Raw genomic sequence first — 12632 nt, forward strand, 5'->3', positions numbered from 1 at the left:
CTACTCAGGGAGATTCTTGGCTGTCTTGGGCGCTAGGGTGCTTGGGGGGGGGGGGGGGGGGGGGGGGGCAGCGCTACAACATTACCCTGCTCCAAATTTTGGTTTTGGGCATTTTTTAAGGGTTTTTGGCTCGGGGTTTCAATCCTTAAGGCTCGAGATCGAATCTACTCACCGTTTGGGTACAATTCGGGGTCCCGGGAGTAAGGTTTAGGCCAAGACCCTATTATTGTTGATTTTCATTAATGGAGGTTATAATTGGTTATGATTAGGTAACCGCTAAGGAATCAAAAGGTCGATCGTTCTCAAGGGTCGTTCTGTTACTATTTCTCGCTCAAACTAGAAGTAAGAAAATTGCACCCCATATGTGACATGCATGGTTATTATTGAGGCATGTTGAGTGTTTAAATGTGGACATGGATTGCATATCAAATGCTTAGTAAATCTTCCTTACTTGTGAATGGCACTGACTTACTAGTCAGAATCGGTAATGGTGTCAGAACTAGCTGTGAAGCTGTGACTTACTAGTCAAGTTCGACAGTAGTTTTGAGCACTGGTCGTATGTTACTGACCTAAGAGTCAGGAGCGGAATAAGCGTCATGAACGCAGAGCCGATGAAAGATTAGATCTAATCAACATCTGCATTGAATGGCTCATCATGAGCATTAATGATGGACCGACCCCAAGTTCGATGAAAATTAAAAGTACTTGCCTAGTTCTCTGACTAGTTACTCAGAGCCAGGGCCAGAAGGCCCAGGTGACCATATCGTCACATGGCTAAGGGTACAGAAACCACAGTAGTGACTCCATGGTCACTCACTTGGTTTACATTAGTGACTCGCTCATCAGTCACTTATCATGTTTAAGCTAGTGACTCTATCACTTATTTGTAAAGGGTGCGGAACCCACCTTAATGACTTTTACAATTGTCACTCCTCTATTTAGGGCTATAAGTCGTGGATGATTATTATGATCATCATTTTATATTATATTCATGTAGTATTGAGTTTTCTTGCTGGACTTTGGCTCGTGGGTGCTATGTGGTGCAAGTAAAGGGAAAGAAAAGCTCACCCAACCCTGAGTGGAGAGCTTAGGTGGTGATGTGTACATATGCAGCCGCTTGACCACCATGGCCAAGGAGTTCTTGGAGGAACTAGGGGGTTTACCCTATTTTTGCCGCTTAGGTCGGCGGATTGTAAATTTTACACTGTAATGACCATTTTGGATTGTAAATAGCTTGTAAACGTTTTTATGGGCCCATGAATAGTTTTGTGTTTTAAATAAAATATATCCTTTTATTTTGATTGGTTTTTCACCTTAACCTAATAATAACACTTAGATGCACGTTTATAACCAAATAACTTGATTAGCGAGTTAAGCACGGTTCAAAGTTCATAGTAACTGTCTTGGAGTAACCAGGGCATTACAATTTGTTTGACCAACTACAAGGGAGGACAATGTTCTCTAAGATGACCTCCGGTCAGGCTACCACCAATTGAGGATTAAAGAGGAGGACATACCAAAGACCGCTTTCCGCACAAGGTATGGACACTATGAATTGTTGTTATGACCTTTGGATTAACTAACGCCCCAGCAGCCTTTATGGACTTGATGAATAGGGTCTTCAAGGATTATCTGGACAAGTTTGTGATTCTATTCATTGATCACATACTGGTGTACTCTCAGTCAGAGACAGAGCACGAGCAGCATCTACACCTGGTATTACAGCGGTTGAGGGAGCATAGGTTATATGCTAAGTTCAGCAAGTATGAGTTTTGGCTACCCCAAGTAACTTTTCTAGGTTATATTGTCAGTAAGGAGGGGATTCTAGTTGACCCATGTAAGATTAAGGCAGTGAGGGATTGGCCCAGGCCGAGTAGTGTACCAGAGGTTAGGAGCTTTTTGGGATTGACAGGGTACTATCGGTGGTTCGTCGAGGGATTCTCCAGAATAGCCACACCATTGACTGAATTGACGCGTATTAAGACTAAGTATGTATGGACAGACAGGTGTGAGAACAGTTTCAAGGAGTTGAAGTGGCGACTGATCACCGCTCCAATATTGAGTTTGCTGTGAGACAATGAGAAGTTTGTAGTCAATTGTGATTCTTCCAGCCAAGGTTTGGGGTGTGTACTGATGTAAGCTGGAAAAGTGATAGCCTATGCGTTGAGACAATTGAAGAAGTACGAGTAGAGGTATCCCACACATGATCTGGAATTGGCGGCGGTGATATTTTCACTTAAGGTTTGGAGACATTATTTATATGGCGAGAAGTGTGAAATATACACTAACCATAAGAGTTTGAAGTACTTCTTTACTCAGAAGGATATGAATATGCGCCAGAGGCGTTGGCTGGGAAGGCCAATGTGGTGGCCGACACGTTGAGTCAGAAGGGCCCAGGACAGTTGTTCAGTTCGAGACAGATATCATATAAGTTAGCTGAAAAGATGACTAGAGCCAGTATAGAGTTTGTAATGACCCAAATTTCCTAATAAGGTTTAGGACCTTGATTAGGAGGTCAGGAGGTCAGGAGGGCCATAATTGATTTATTATGCAACTAAATGATTATATGCATGTTTATGTGAATTATATTATTATATGATGATAAATGCATGCATATGGATCCACTTTTCATTATAAGGGCATTTTGGTAATTTGGACCGTTGAGGGCATATTTGTATATTTTCATGCATGTTGGTGAATTATTAATAAGGCCACATTATAATGTGGATTTGTTCGAGCTATTCGGCATGAGACGATCTTTGAATGCAAGTTAGCGGTTTGGTAATAACGGGGTTAATTTCGGGGCTTGGGGTGAGTCTCGAGGCAATTTGATGATTAGTACATTACCGAGAATTAAAGGGTAATTAGATATAATATATTAGCATTTGACAATATTGGGAATAACGAGAATTGGAGGACGTTAATTATAATTAACGAGATAGGCGGGAAATTACGGTTTTACCCTTGTTAGCCTTAAGAAGGAATTTAATGACCTAGGGGAATTCTTGTCTTTTGACCTAAGGGTATATATCAACTAGAAGGCTGTAGAACTGAACCAAAACAGAGCCTCTTTCTTCTTCCTCCCGATCATCACTTCTCCTTCTTCTTTCTTTGAATTTTTGAAGCCCCAATTGAAGATTCAAGCTAGGGAACCAAGCCTTGAGGGTCTAGGGTTGTGTTCTACTACTGAAGAGGGTTCCATCTTGAGTTTGAGGTAAGTTTTTAACCATGGAAAACTCTGGTTTTGCTCTATTTTTCACTTGATTTTCAGTCGGGATTTATGTTTTGGATAGTGAGAATTCAATGGAGTTTTTTTGCAAAGATTGATTAGGTTTTGATGCCCAGGACTTGTATGTTTGGTTTTTAGGTTCATTTGTGAGTTTGAATGAGGTTTGGAATCAAGTTTTGAAGCTTGGAATTGGAGAACACGAAGGAGGAAAAACCAGGGCTGAAATACCTTGCTATCCAGGGCATGGCAACTCTGGTTGTAGCGCCTTGGTGCCAAGGGGGCAGCGCTACCCTGTTTTTCCAGGGTTTTATTTTTGGCAATTTTGAGGGTTTTTGGCTCGGAGTTTCAACTCCTAAGGCTGGGGATCGAATCTACTAACCGTTTGAGTATGATTCGCGGTCCTGGGAGTGAGGTTTAGGTCAAGAACCTTTTATTGTTGATTTTATTAATTGGATTCCATATTTGGTTATGACTAGGTGACCGCTGAGGGATCAAAGGATCGATCGTTCTCAAGGGTCATTCATTTATTATTTCTCGCTCAAACCAGACGTAAGAAAATTGTACCCAGTATGTGACATGCATGGTTATTGATGAGGCATGTTGAGAGCTCTAAATGTGGACATTGATTGCATATTAAATGCTTAGAAATTTGCTTATTTGTGTATGGCACTGACCTATGAGCCAGGAATCGGCAATGGTGTCAGTATTTATTGTGAAGTTGTGACTTATTAGTCAAGTTCGGTAATAGTACTGAGCACTGGTCGTATGGTATTGGCTTATGAGTTAAGAACGGTATTAGCGTGTTCAACGCAAGCTGAAAAGATTAGATCTAATCGACATAAGCATTATCATCATAAGCATGAAATGCTTGACCGACCTTAAGTTCGATGAAAACTAAAAGTGCTTGTCTAGTCTAAAGGCTAGTTATTTAGAGCTAGAGCCAAAAGGCTAAGGTGACCTACACGTCATGTGGCTATGAGGGTATGGGACCTCAGGGATAGACTTATCAGTCATCTATACAGAGATAGACTTATTAGTCATCTACACAGAGATAGACTTATCAGTCATCTAACAGAGATAGACTTATCACTCATCTACATAAGGATAGACTTATTAGTCATCTATACAAAGAGACTTATTAGTTATCTATACACAGAGACTTATTAGTCATCTACCTAAGAGATAGACTTATCAGTCATCTAACTGAGATAGACTTATCAGTCATCCATACAGAGATAGACTTATCAGTCATCTATTTAGAGAGTGACTTATTAGTCAACTATTCAGAGAGACTTATTAGTCGTCTACCTCAGAGAGAGACTTATTAGTCATCTACTTAGAGCGCAGGACACCACAAACATTTATTTGTACCTGTTTGCATGCATGAGTAGGGTTATTACTGCTAGGCATGCCTATTATGACTTAGTAACATGTTATTACTTGTTCTTGAGCATAATAAGTTTTCTTGCTAAGCTTCGGCTCATGAGTGCTATGTGGTGCAAGTAAAGGCAAAGAAAGCTGGACCATCCTTGAGTTGGAGAGCTTAGGTGACGATGTGTACATATACGGCTGCTCGACCACCACTGCCGGGGTTTAAAGAGGAACTAGGCTTAAACCCTATTTTGCCACTTAGGTCGGTTGGTTGTAAATCTTTTGTTGTAATTAACCTTTAAATTATATTTTTGGGATCCCAATGTATATGGTAAACGTTTTTGTGAAACATTGTATCTTAACCAAAAAATTTAACCCTAAACTGCTAATCATACTTAGTTAAACAATTATGGCCAAATGACTCGATTAGCGAGTATAACACTGTTTAGATGCACACCGTAATGGTCCCTGGGTAGTAGGGCGTTACAGAGTTGGTGGTTGGTTAGTTAGCCAATATCACTCTTCAGTCTACGCTTATTGAGAAGATCAAGGAGGCACATGGGAGGATCCCTAGTTGAGAGAGCACAAAAAGGGCGTCTTAGCCGGAGCAGCTAAAGACTTTTCTATTTCAGAGATGGGATTACTGAAGTACAAAGGCTAGATTTACGTTCCGATGGATTCCGGTATTCGATGAGAGTTCTTGGATGAGTCTCATACCACTCCCTACTCTTTACATCCGGGTACGACGAAGATGTACCAAGATTTAAGACCTTTGTACTGGTGGCTGAGAATGAAGAGGGATGTGGTGGATTTTGTGGCCAAGTGTTTGACTTGTCAGCAGGTAAAGGTTGAACATTAGAGGCCAGCAGGGTTGTTGTAGCCTTTAGGGATTCTAGAATGGAAATGGGAGGATATCACCATGGACTTCGTGGTTGGATTGTCGAAGACCGTGGGACAACATGATTCTGTGTGGGTCATTGTGGATAGGTCCACCGAGTTCGCCCACTTTTTGCATGTTAAGACGACCTATATTGTGGAGTAGTATGCTAAGTTGTATGTGAAGGAAATTGTACGACTACTTGGGGCTCCGAGGTTGATAGTATTCGACAGGGACCTCACCTTCACCTCCAAGTTTTGGGAGAGTCTGCAGGAGGCTAATGACACACAGTTGCGATTTAGTACCGTTTATCATCCTCAGACAGATGGATATTATAGGATATGTTGCGAGCCTGCGTACTGGATATTGGGGGATCTTGGAGTAAGTATCTCCCTCTAATTGAGTTTTCACACAATAACAGTTACCAAATGACTATCGGAGTGGCTTCGTTTGAGATGTTATATGGGAGAAAGTGTAGGTCACCCATCCATTGGGATGAGACGGGTGAGAGAAGGTATCTAGGTCCTGAGGTTGTCCAGAGGACCAATGAGGCGATTGAGAATATTAGAGCTTGAATGCTCGCTTCCCAGACTCGGCAGAAGAGTTACTCAGACTTGAGATGCAGGAGCGTAAATTTTCAAGTCGATGACCATGTGTTTCTCAGAGTTTCTCCCTTGAGAGGGGTGAAACAGTTTGGTGTACAGGGCAAGCTGAGCCCTAGATTTGTTGGCCCCATTGAGATGTTGGAACGGGTTGGAGAGGTAACTTACAGATTGGTGATGCCTCCAACTCTATCAGGGGTTCACAATGTGTTTCATGTATCCATGCTCCAGAAGTACGTATCAGATTCTACGCACGTGCTGAGTTATGAAAACTTGGAGTTGGATCGGGATTTATCGTATGAAGAGAAATAGGTTCAGATTCTTGACCGAAAGGATAAAGTCTTGTGGAGAATGAACATTGCCTTAGTGAAAGTGTTGTGGAGAAACAACAAAGTGGAAGATGCAACTTGGGAACTTGAGACAGATATGCGGGATCGGTATCTCGAGTTATTCAGGTAATTTCGAGGATGAAATTTCTGTAAGGAATGGATAGTTGTAGCATCCCAAATTTTCTAATAAGGCTTAGACCCTAGATTAATGTGTCGGGAGGGAAATAATTGATTTAATTATGTTAATATGTGAAGTTAATGATTATGTGATTAGAAATGCATGTTTAGGTGAATTAAATATGCATATGGGCCCCATTTGGCTATTAGGGGCATATTTGTAATTTTAGCCCATTGAGGGCATAAATGTAATATTTGTGTATATTGTGATTGATACCACGAGTGAGTGGTGATATATTTGTGATGCACGATCCGAGATGGTCCTAGGAAGCAGTTTAGTTGAATAGTCACAACGGGGTCTAATACCTGGCTCGGGAGAAGCCTAGGGGTATTTTGGGAATGTAATTTGTGTTCGGGATTTATCAAGTAACGAGTAGTAATTTAACAATTATTTGGACATGTGAGGATTAAACGAGGATTTATAGGAATACTCGAGGACTTAACGGGATGTGGCAATTCACGAAATTGCCATTGGTGGCACTTGAGGATTTGGATAGACTTAAGGGGCATTTTAGACTTTTAACAAGGGATAGACTTAGACTCCTTTGACTACAGAGACTCTAGAGAGATTTGGAAGGAAACATAAGAGGAAAAAAAACACCAAAATATCTCAGCTCTTGCTCTCTCTCTCTCTCGACTCTCTCTCCTAGGGTTGGGCATGGGTTGGGTTGGCTGGGTTGGGGGTGTTTGAATGAGCCAACCCAATTACATCGGCCTAGAAAATTCTAACCCATTTAAAACATTTTTAATATATAACCCAACCCCACTAACTACATTAAGGGTTGGGTTGGGTTATAACCCATTTTAAAAAAATCTATTCAAAATCTAAACAATAATGTAGAAAAGATGATCAAATTAAAATCTAAAATGAAAAAAATAATGTCTTAGTAGTTTATACTACTAGTTAGTACTTAAAAACTCAAATATTACAGTTATCCAAATTCGAAACACAAGTCATCCAAATTTGAAACACAAGTCTTAAAATCATTACAATCACCCATAAAAGTAAGTAGATAGTTCATATAAATTTAAATAGAGTAAAAAAAAGCTTGAATCCATCAATGAACAATGGCGATGGGTGCATTGGTCTTCTCTTTTGTTGTCACTTTGTCCTTAAGTTTGTTGTCTACAATTCAAAAACCAAATTTAAACACTTATTGAAAATAAAAAACAATAAAGTAAGGACATTATTAAGAAGTCATTTTGTTTACCTTCTTCAAGAAACTCATAAGCTTGTATATCATCCAAATACTCCTTTGTTTGAATCCCTTCATGACTCCCCTTCAACCAATTTTGAGTGCAAACTAGTGCCTCCACAATTTTTGGGCTCAAAGAACTCCTAAATGAGTCTAAAATACGTCCACTAGTACTAAAGGTAGATTCAGAAGCCACAGTAGACACAGGTATAACAAGAACATCTTTAGCAATCATAGAAATAATCTTAAACCTTTGAGAATTATCCTTCCACCAAAGTAGGATATCAAATGAGGAAGTCATTGGATTGATAGTTTCTTCAGCCAAGTACTTATCAACATCATTCATTTTCTCAGTCACAAACATCTGTTGTTGTTGCAAATAATTTTCCAATAATCTCCTCCTAATAGTTTCTTTGACACCACCCTTTGATGGTGAGTCACTTTTACTTACCTAAACATATAAAAAAAAAGAAACACAAAGTTAGGGTTAGAATATAATAACATATATAAACAAATCATAATAAATAAAAAACCAGCAACTAACCTTGTCACCATCGCTTTCACCCTCAACATTATAAGAATTGTACAGTTGTTGAAGGATTTGCTCCACCTTGACAACAATCTTGGCAACAGTTTCAGCATCATAAACAGTCTCAAAACAATACTTCAACTTGTATCTTGGATCAAGCACAACAGCCAAAAACAACATGGGATTGATGTTCTCTGCACTGCCCCAATATTTGTCGTATTTCCTTTTCATACTAGCAACCATGGTGGATAGCAAATGATCACTACTACTAGCCAAGTCACTCAATTGTGTATGAATCTCACAAATCTCATGATATAAATTGTTGGATGTTACATGCAATGTGCCACTAAACTTTAGAGTAACTTCATAAAAAGCTGAGAGAAATGTGACAAATATAGTAGCACTCTCCCAATCACTAGAAGTTGGCGGCCTAACCCTCTTCTTCCCATGTTCATTTTCCATGAAGAAACTCACAAATTTGTCATCTTCCTCATCATATATTGCAAAAGCTTTTTCAAATTTAAGAGCCACATCTAACATCATGAAAGTGGAGTTCCGCCTTGTAGGCACATCTAAAACCAATCCCCCCTTGTAATTAATTATTTCCCTATCCACACAAGCCTTGAATTTTAGCAACCTTGCAGGAGATGATCGAATGTATCTTACACAATTGTGAATGGTAGCAATTGAATCATACATGTCTTTCAACCCCTCATTCACAATTAGATTGACTATGTGCACACCACACCTTGAATGCATGAAATCACCATCAAGAACAGATCCATTCTATGCATTCACCCTCCTCTTGACGAAACCAACAGCCACATCATTAGCTGATGCATTATCAACAGTCACAGCAAAAACCTTTTCTATTACCCATCCCAGCAAACAAGCCTCAATCACCTTACCGATTGTCTCTCCTTTGTGATTGGAAATTTGACAAAAATTTATAATTCTTTTTTGCAAATGCCAATCACTATCAACATAATGTGCAGTGAGACACATATAAGCCATTTGGGTGGAAGAGGTCCAACAATCAGTGGTTAAGCATACCCTTTGCCCAGCTCTAGTTAACCCTTCTTTTAATTTAACCCTCTCATCACAAAATAATTGATAAATATCCATTGTCACAGTCCTTCTACTAGGGATAACAAATTTTGGTTGCAAATCCTGAAAAAACTCTTTAAAGCCTTCACCCTCTACAACACTAAAGGTTTGCTCATCCTTGACCACAAACTTAGCTAAGGCTTTCTGACATCTCTCCTTATTAAAGGTCACAGCCAGCAAATTTCCCCCACCATCATTACCACTTTGAAAGCTAAGCGATTTATGTTTTTATCAGCCACCCTATAAGGATACTTCTTACATTGATTATTCAAATGTACCCACAAACTACTTGTTCTAACTCTCCTACTATCACAAGCATAGTCTTTCCCACAATAGTTACAAGTGCATCTAGGATCGTTTGGATTCCCATCCTTCACTTTTGTAAAGTGATCCCAAACTGTAGAGTTCCTAGTAGGCTTTTTTCTAGTTGTGGGTGGTTCACCATCGACTTCTTTTTTGGGTGACTTAAGATCAATAGGAGTAGTGTTTGGAGTTGTGTTTTGGAGTGGGTTTTGGGGTAGTGTTTGTGTAACGCCCTACTACCTTAGAGTCATTACTAAGTGAGTTTAAAATGTTCAATTAACTCGCTCAGCGAGGTTTTTAGAACAAAAGTGTGATTAAGCAAAAAGACAAGGTTGTAATCTTTAAAAGTACTCCATTTCATTAAAAGTTCCAATAGTTTAACATTTGGGATCCCAAAACAAGGTTTGTAAACTATTTACAACTCAAAATAGATTTACAGTTGACAAAGTACCAAAAACAGGGTTTAGTACAGCCATTTCTCAAAGATGCCCCCAACCAAAGCGGTCAGGTAGGCCAAACATGTACGCACCGCCTCCACGCTCTCCGTACTCATGGTTGGTTGACTTTCTCTTTGCCCTTACCTGCAACACAAAGCACCCGTGAGCCGAAGCCTAGCAAGAAAACTCGTACAACACACAATATATGCATATCATACAATCAATATAACAGATAACTCATATCTAGTCAGACAGTCTATATGATTTAAACACATATACGACCATGTCGTCCCAGAAGCATTACCAAAGCCTGGGATCTCGGCCTACACTGTAAGGATATCCCATGTATCCATTGGGGTCTCACCCTAACCACAAGCACTCCATGTGCTAAGTGGTATTCCCAGCCCCACTGCCGTTTTCGGCCCTTCGCCGTTCCCGGCCCCTTTGTCGTTCACTCTACCATTACCACATTTAGCATTCTCAAATAGCAATCAAATATATAATCATTCATTTTTAAGCTACATCCTAGCAATGATACAATCTAGGGCCGCGCCCTGCAACAATACTATGGGCCCAAGCCCTGCTCTACGGGTGCTACAGTTTTCTTACATGTACCCCGAGCTTCACAATGCACCAAAGCCGCGAGCACGGTCCTCTATCCCGAGCCTCTCCAAAGACCTAGTCACAACACATATAAAACATCCTTTAATGCTAACCAATCCAAAGCCACTTCCCGGGACCAATCCCACACTCTCGGAATCCCCAAATTCCTAAAATAATACATCAGGAACATCCCCCGAACCCCCGGAGCAAAAGCCCAAAATTGATAAATTCCTTGTTATGAAAATAGCCTAGTGCCGCGGTGCCCAGCAAGTCAGAGAGCACCCCCCCCTTCCCAGAAACAGCCTCGCGCCGCGGCGCCCAAGAACAGGGCCGCGTCGCTCCTTCGCGAACCCAGAAATCTGGGTTTTCCCCTGCGTTTTTCTCGAGCCAAAACGACTCCAATTCAACCCAAACAAGTATCTAAGCCCCAAAATCAATTTAAAACCCCAAATGAACCCTCTAACAACCTATAAACATAAAAAACAAACTCAATTACACAATCACACTCAAAATCCACTCTTGAGTTTCAAATTTCAGAAGTTCAAACCATGGCTTCTAAAACATAATCCAAAGCTTAAAAACTGCGAACCACACTTCTAAAATCTTAAACCACACTAGGTACAAAATTTAAACATGCTAAGGATTCATACCTCAATCAAAACTCAGCTTGAACTCTTCTCAATTCCAGCTTCAAGCCCCCCTTTTCTTTTGATTATCCTACTGAATTTCCAAGTAAAACCAGCCATATTTCTTTTAGGTTCCCACACTTAATCTATGTAAATTCAAGCTTAATTCCAACAAAGATAGAGCACAAATTCTTACCTTTGATCAATCCTTACTTAAATTCGAATTTGGTTGCCTCAAACTCCCTTAATTCCCTCCTAGGTTTCAAGAATTCACTTGCCTTCTTGCTTCCCTTCCTTTCTAGCCCTTTCTCCAATTTTCAGCATAAACCCAATTCTAGCTAAGTGTTATACGTGAATCATTATCCCTTCAGCTGAAGCTTATCTACCCTTAGCCAAATAACCATCTTACCCCTCATAGTAATCCTTTCCTAACTAAGCCTCAAGGCCCTTTTTTGTCATTTCATTTCTATTACTATTCTACCACTTTCCATTATAACTTGTTACTCTCAGCAGTTACTAATGGTTACCCAGGTTACTCAATCACCAATAACCATTAACCACAAATTCTCAACTCAACTCACGAAATTCCCCAAAGTACCCCTAGGCTCCTCCCGAGCCGGGTATGAAATCCCGTTGTGACTTTTGAGTTATCTAGCTCTCTAGGACTGTCTCGGCACATGCATCACATTAATAACACCACACTCACGTGGTACAAATCACATAATACCATTAACACATATATGCCCTCAGCGGGCTAAGATTACCAATTTACCCCTAACATACAAACGGGGTCCACATGCATATTTATACCACCTAAACATGCATTCTAATCACATATTCATTCAAATTCATATATTAACATGTTAACTCATTTATTGCCCTCCAGGCACGCTAATCAAGGTCCTAAACCTAATCAAGGTCCTAATACTTTGTCACTATTCAAAATTTTCACAATAATAATTGAGCTAATAGTGACATAATATATATACATTAGTCTTTATATAAAATATACATTTTTATTTTAGTACATGAGTTGGGTGATAATGAACAAATATCTTATCATCATCATTCAAAATTTTAATAAAATGATGTTTAAAAATAAAATAAAAAGAGTCAAACTGCCAATAATGACAATAATCTTTATCATTATCAATCTTTGCTACTTTATTTTTTTAACAGTCAATCTTTGCTACTCTTAACATTTACTTAATGGAATATTTTGACTAAATACAAAAAATATATATTC

General features: G+C 39.6%; 1 protein-coding gene across 1 annotated transcript; it reads right to left on the bottom strand.

The window, feature by feature from the left end:
• Positions 1-7643: 7643 nt before the first annotated feature.
• LOC133800321 (zinc finger BED domain-containing protein RICESLEEPER 2-like) lies at positions 7644-9009 on the bottom strand. The gene is made up of 3 exons (XM_062238278.1): positions 8326-9009; positions 7797-8232; positions 7644-7711 (listed from the first exon to the last, which is right to left on the bottom strand). Exons 1-3 carry the CDS (start codon positions 9007-9009, stop codon positions 7644-7646), a joined length of 1188 nt encoding a protein of 395 aa, XP_062094262.1.
• Between the last annotated feature and the right edge of the window lie 3623 nt (positions 9010-12632).

The sequence above is a fragment of the Humulus lupulus genome, chromosome 9 (genome assembly GCF_963169125.1).
Source record: "Humulus lupulus chromosome 9, drHumLupu1.1, whole genome shotgun sequence".
Taxonomy (NCBI): Eukaryota; Viridiplantae; Streptophyta; class Magnoliopsida; order Rosales; family Cannabaceae; genus Humulus; species Humulus lupulus.

Excerpts from the sequence above, each read along its gene's own strand:
- LOC133800321 (XM_062238278.1), bottom strand. The coding sequence starts at position 9,009 with ATGTATGATTCAATTGCTACCATTCACAATTGTGTAAGATACATTCGA. Across the intron at positions 8,233-8,325 it reads GTGAAAGCGATGGTGACAAG|GTAAGTAAAAGTGACTCACC; the intron begins GTTAGTTGCTGG and ends TTATATGTTTAG. Across the intron at positions 7,712-7,796 it reads TTATGAGTTTCTTGAAGAAG|ACAACAAACTTAAGGACAAA; the intron begins GTAAACAAAATG and ends TTTGAATTGTAG.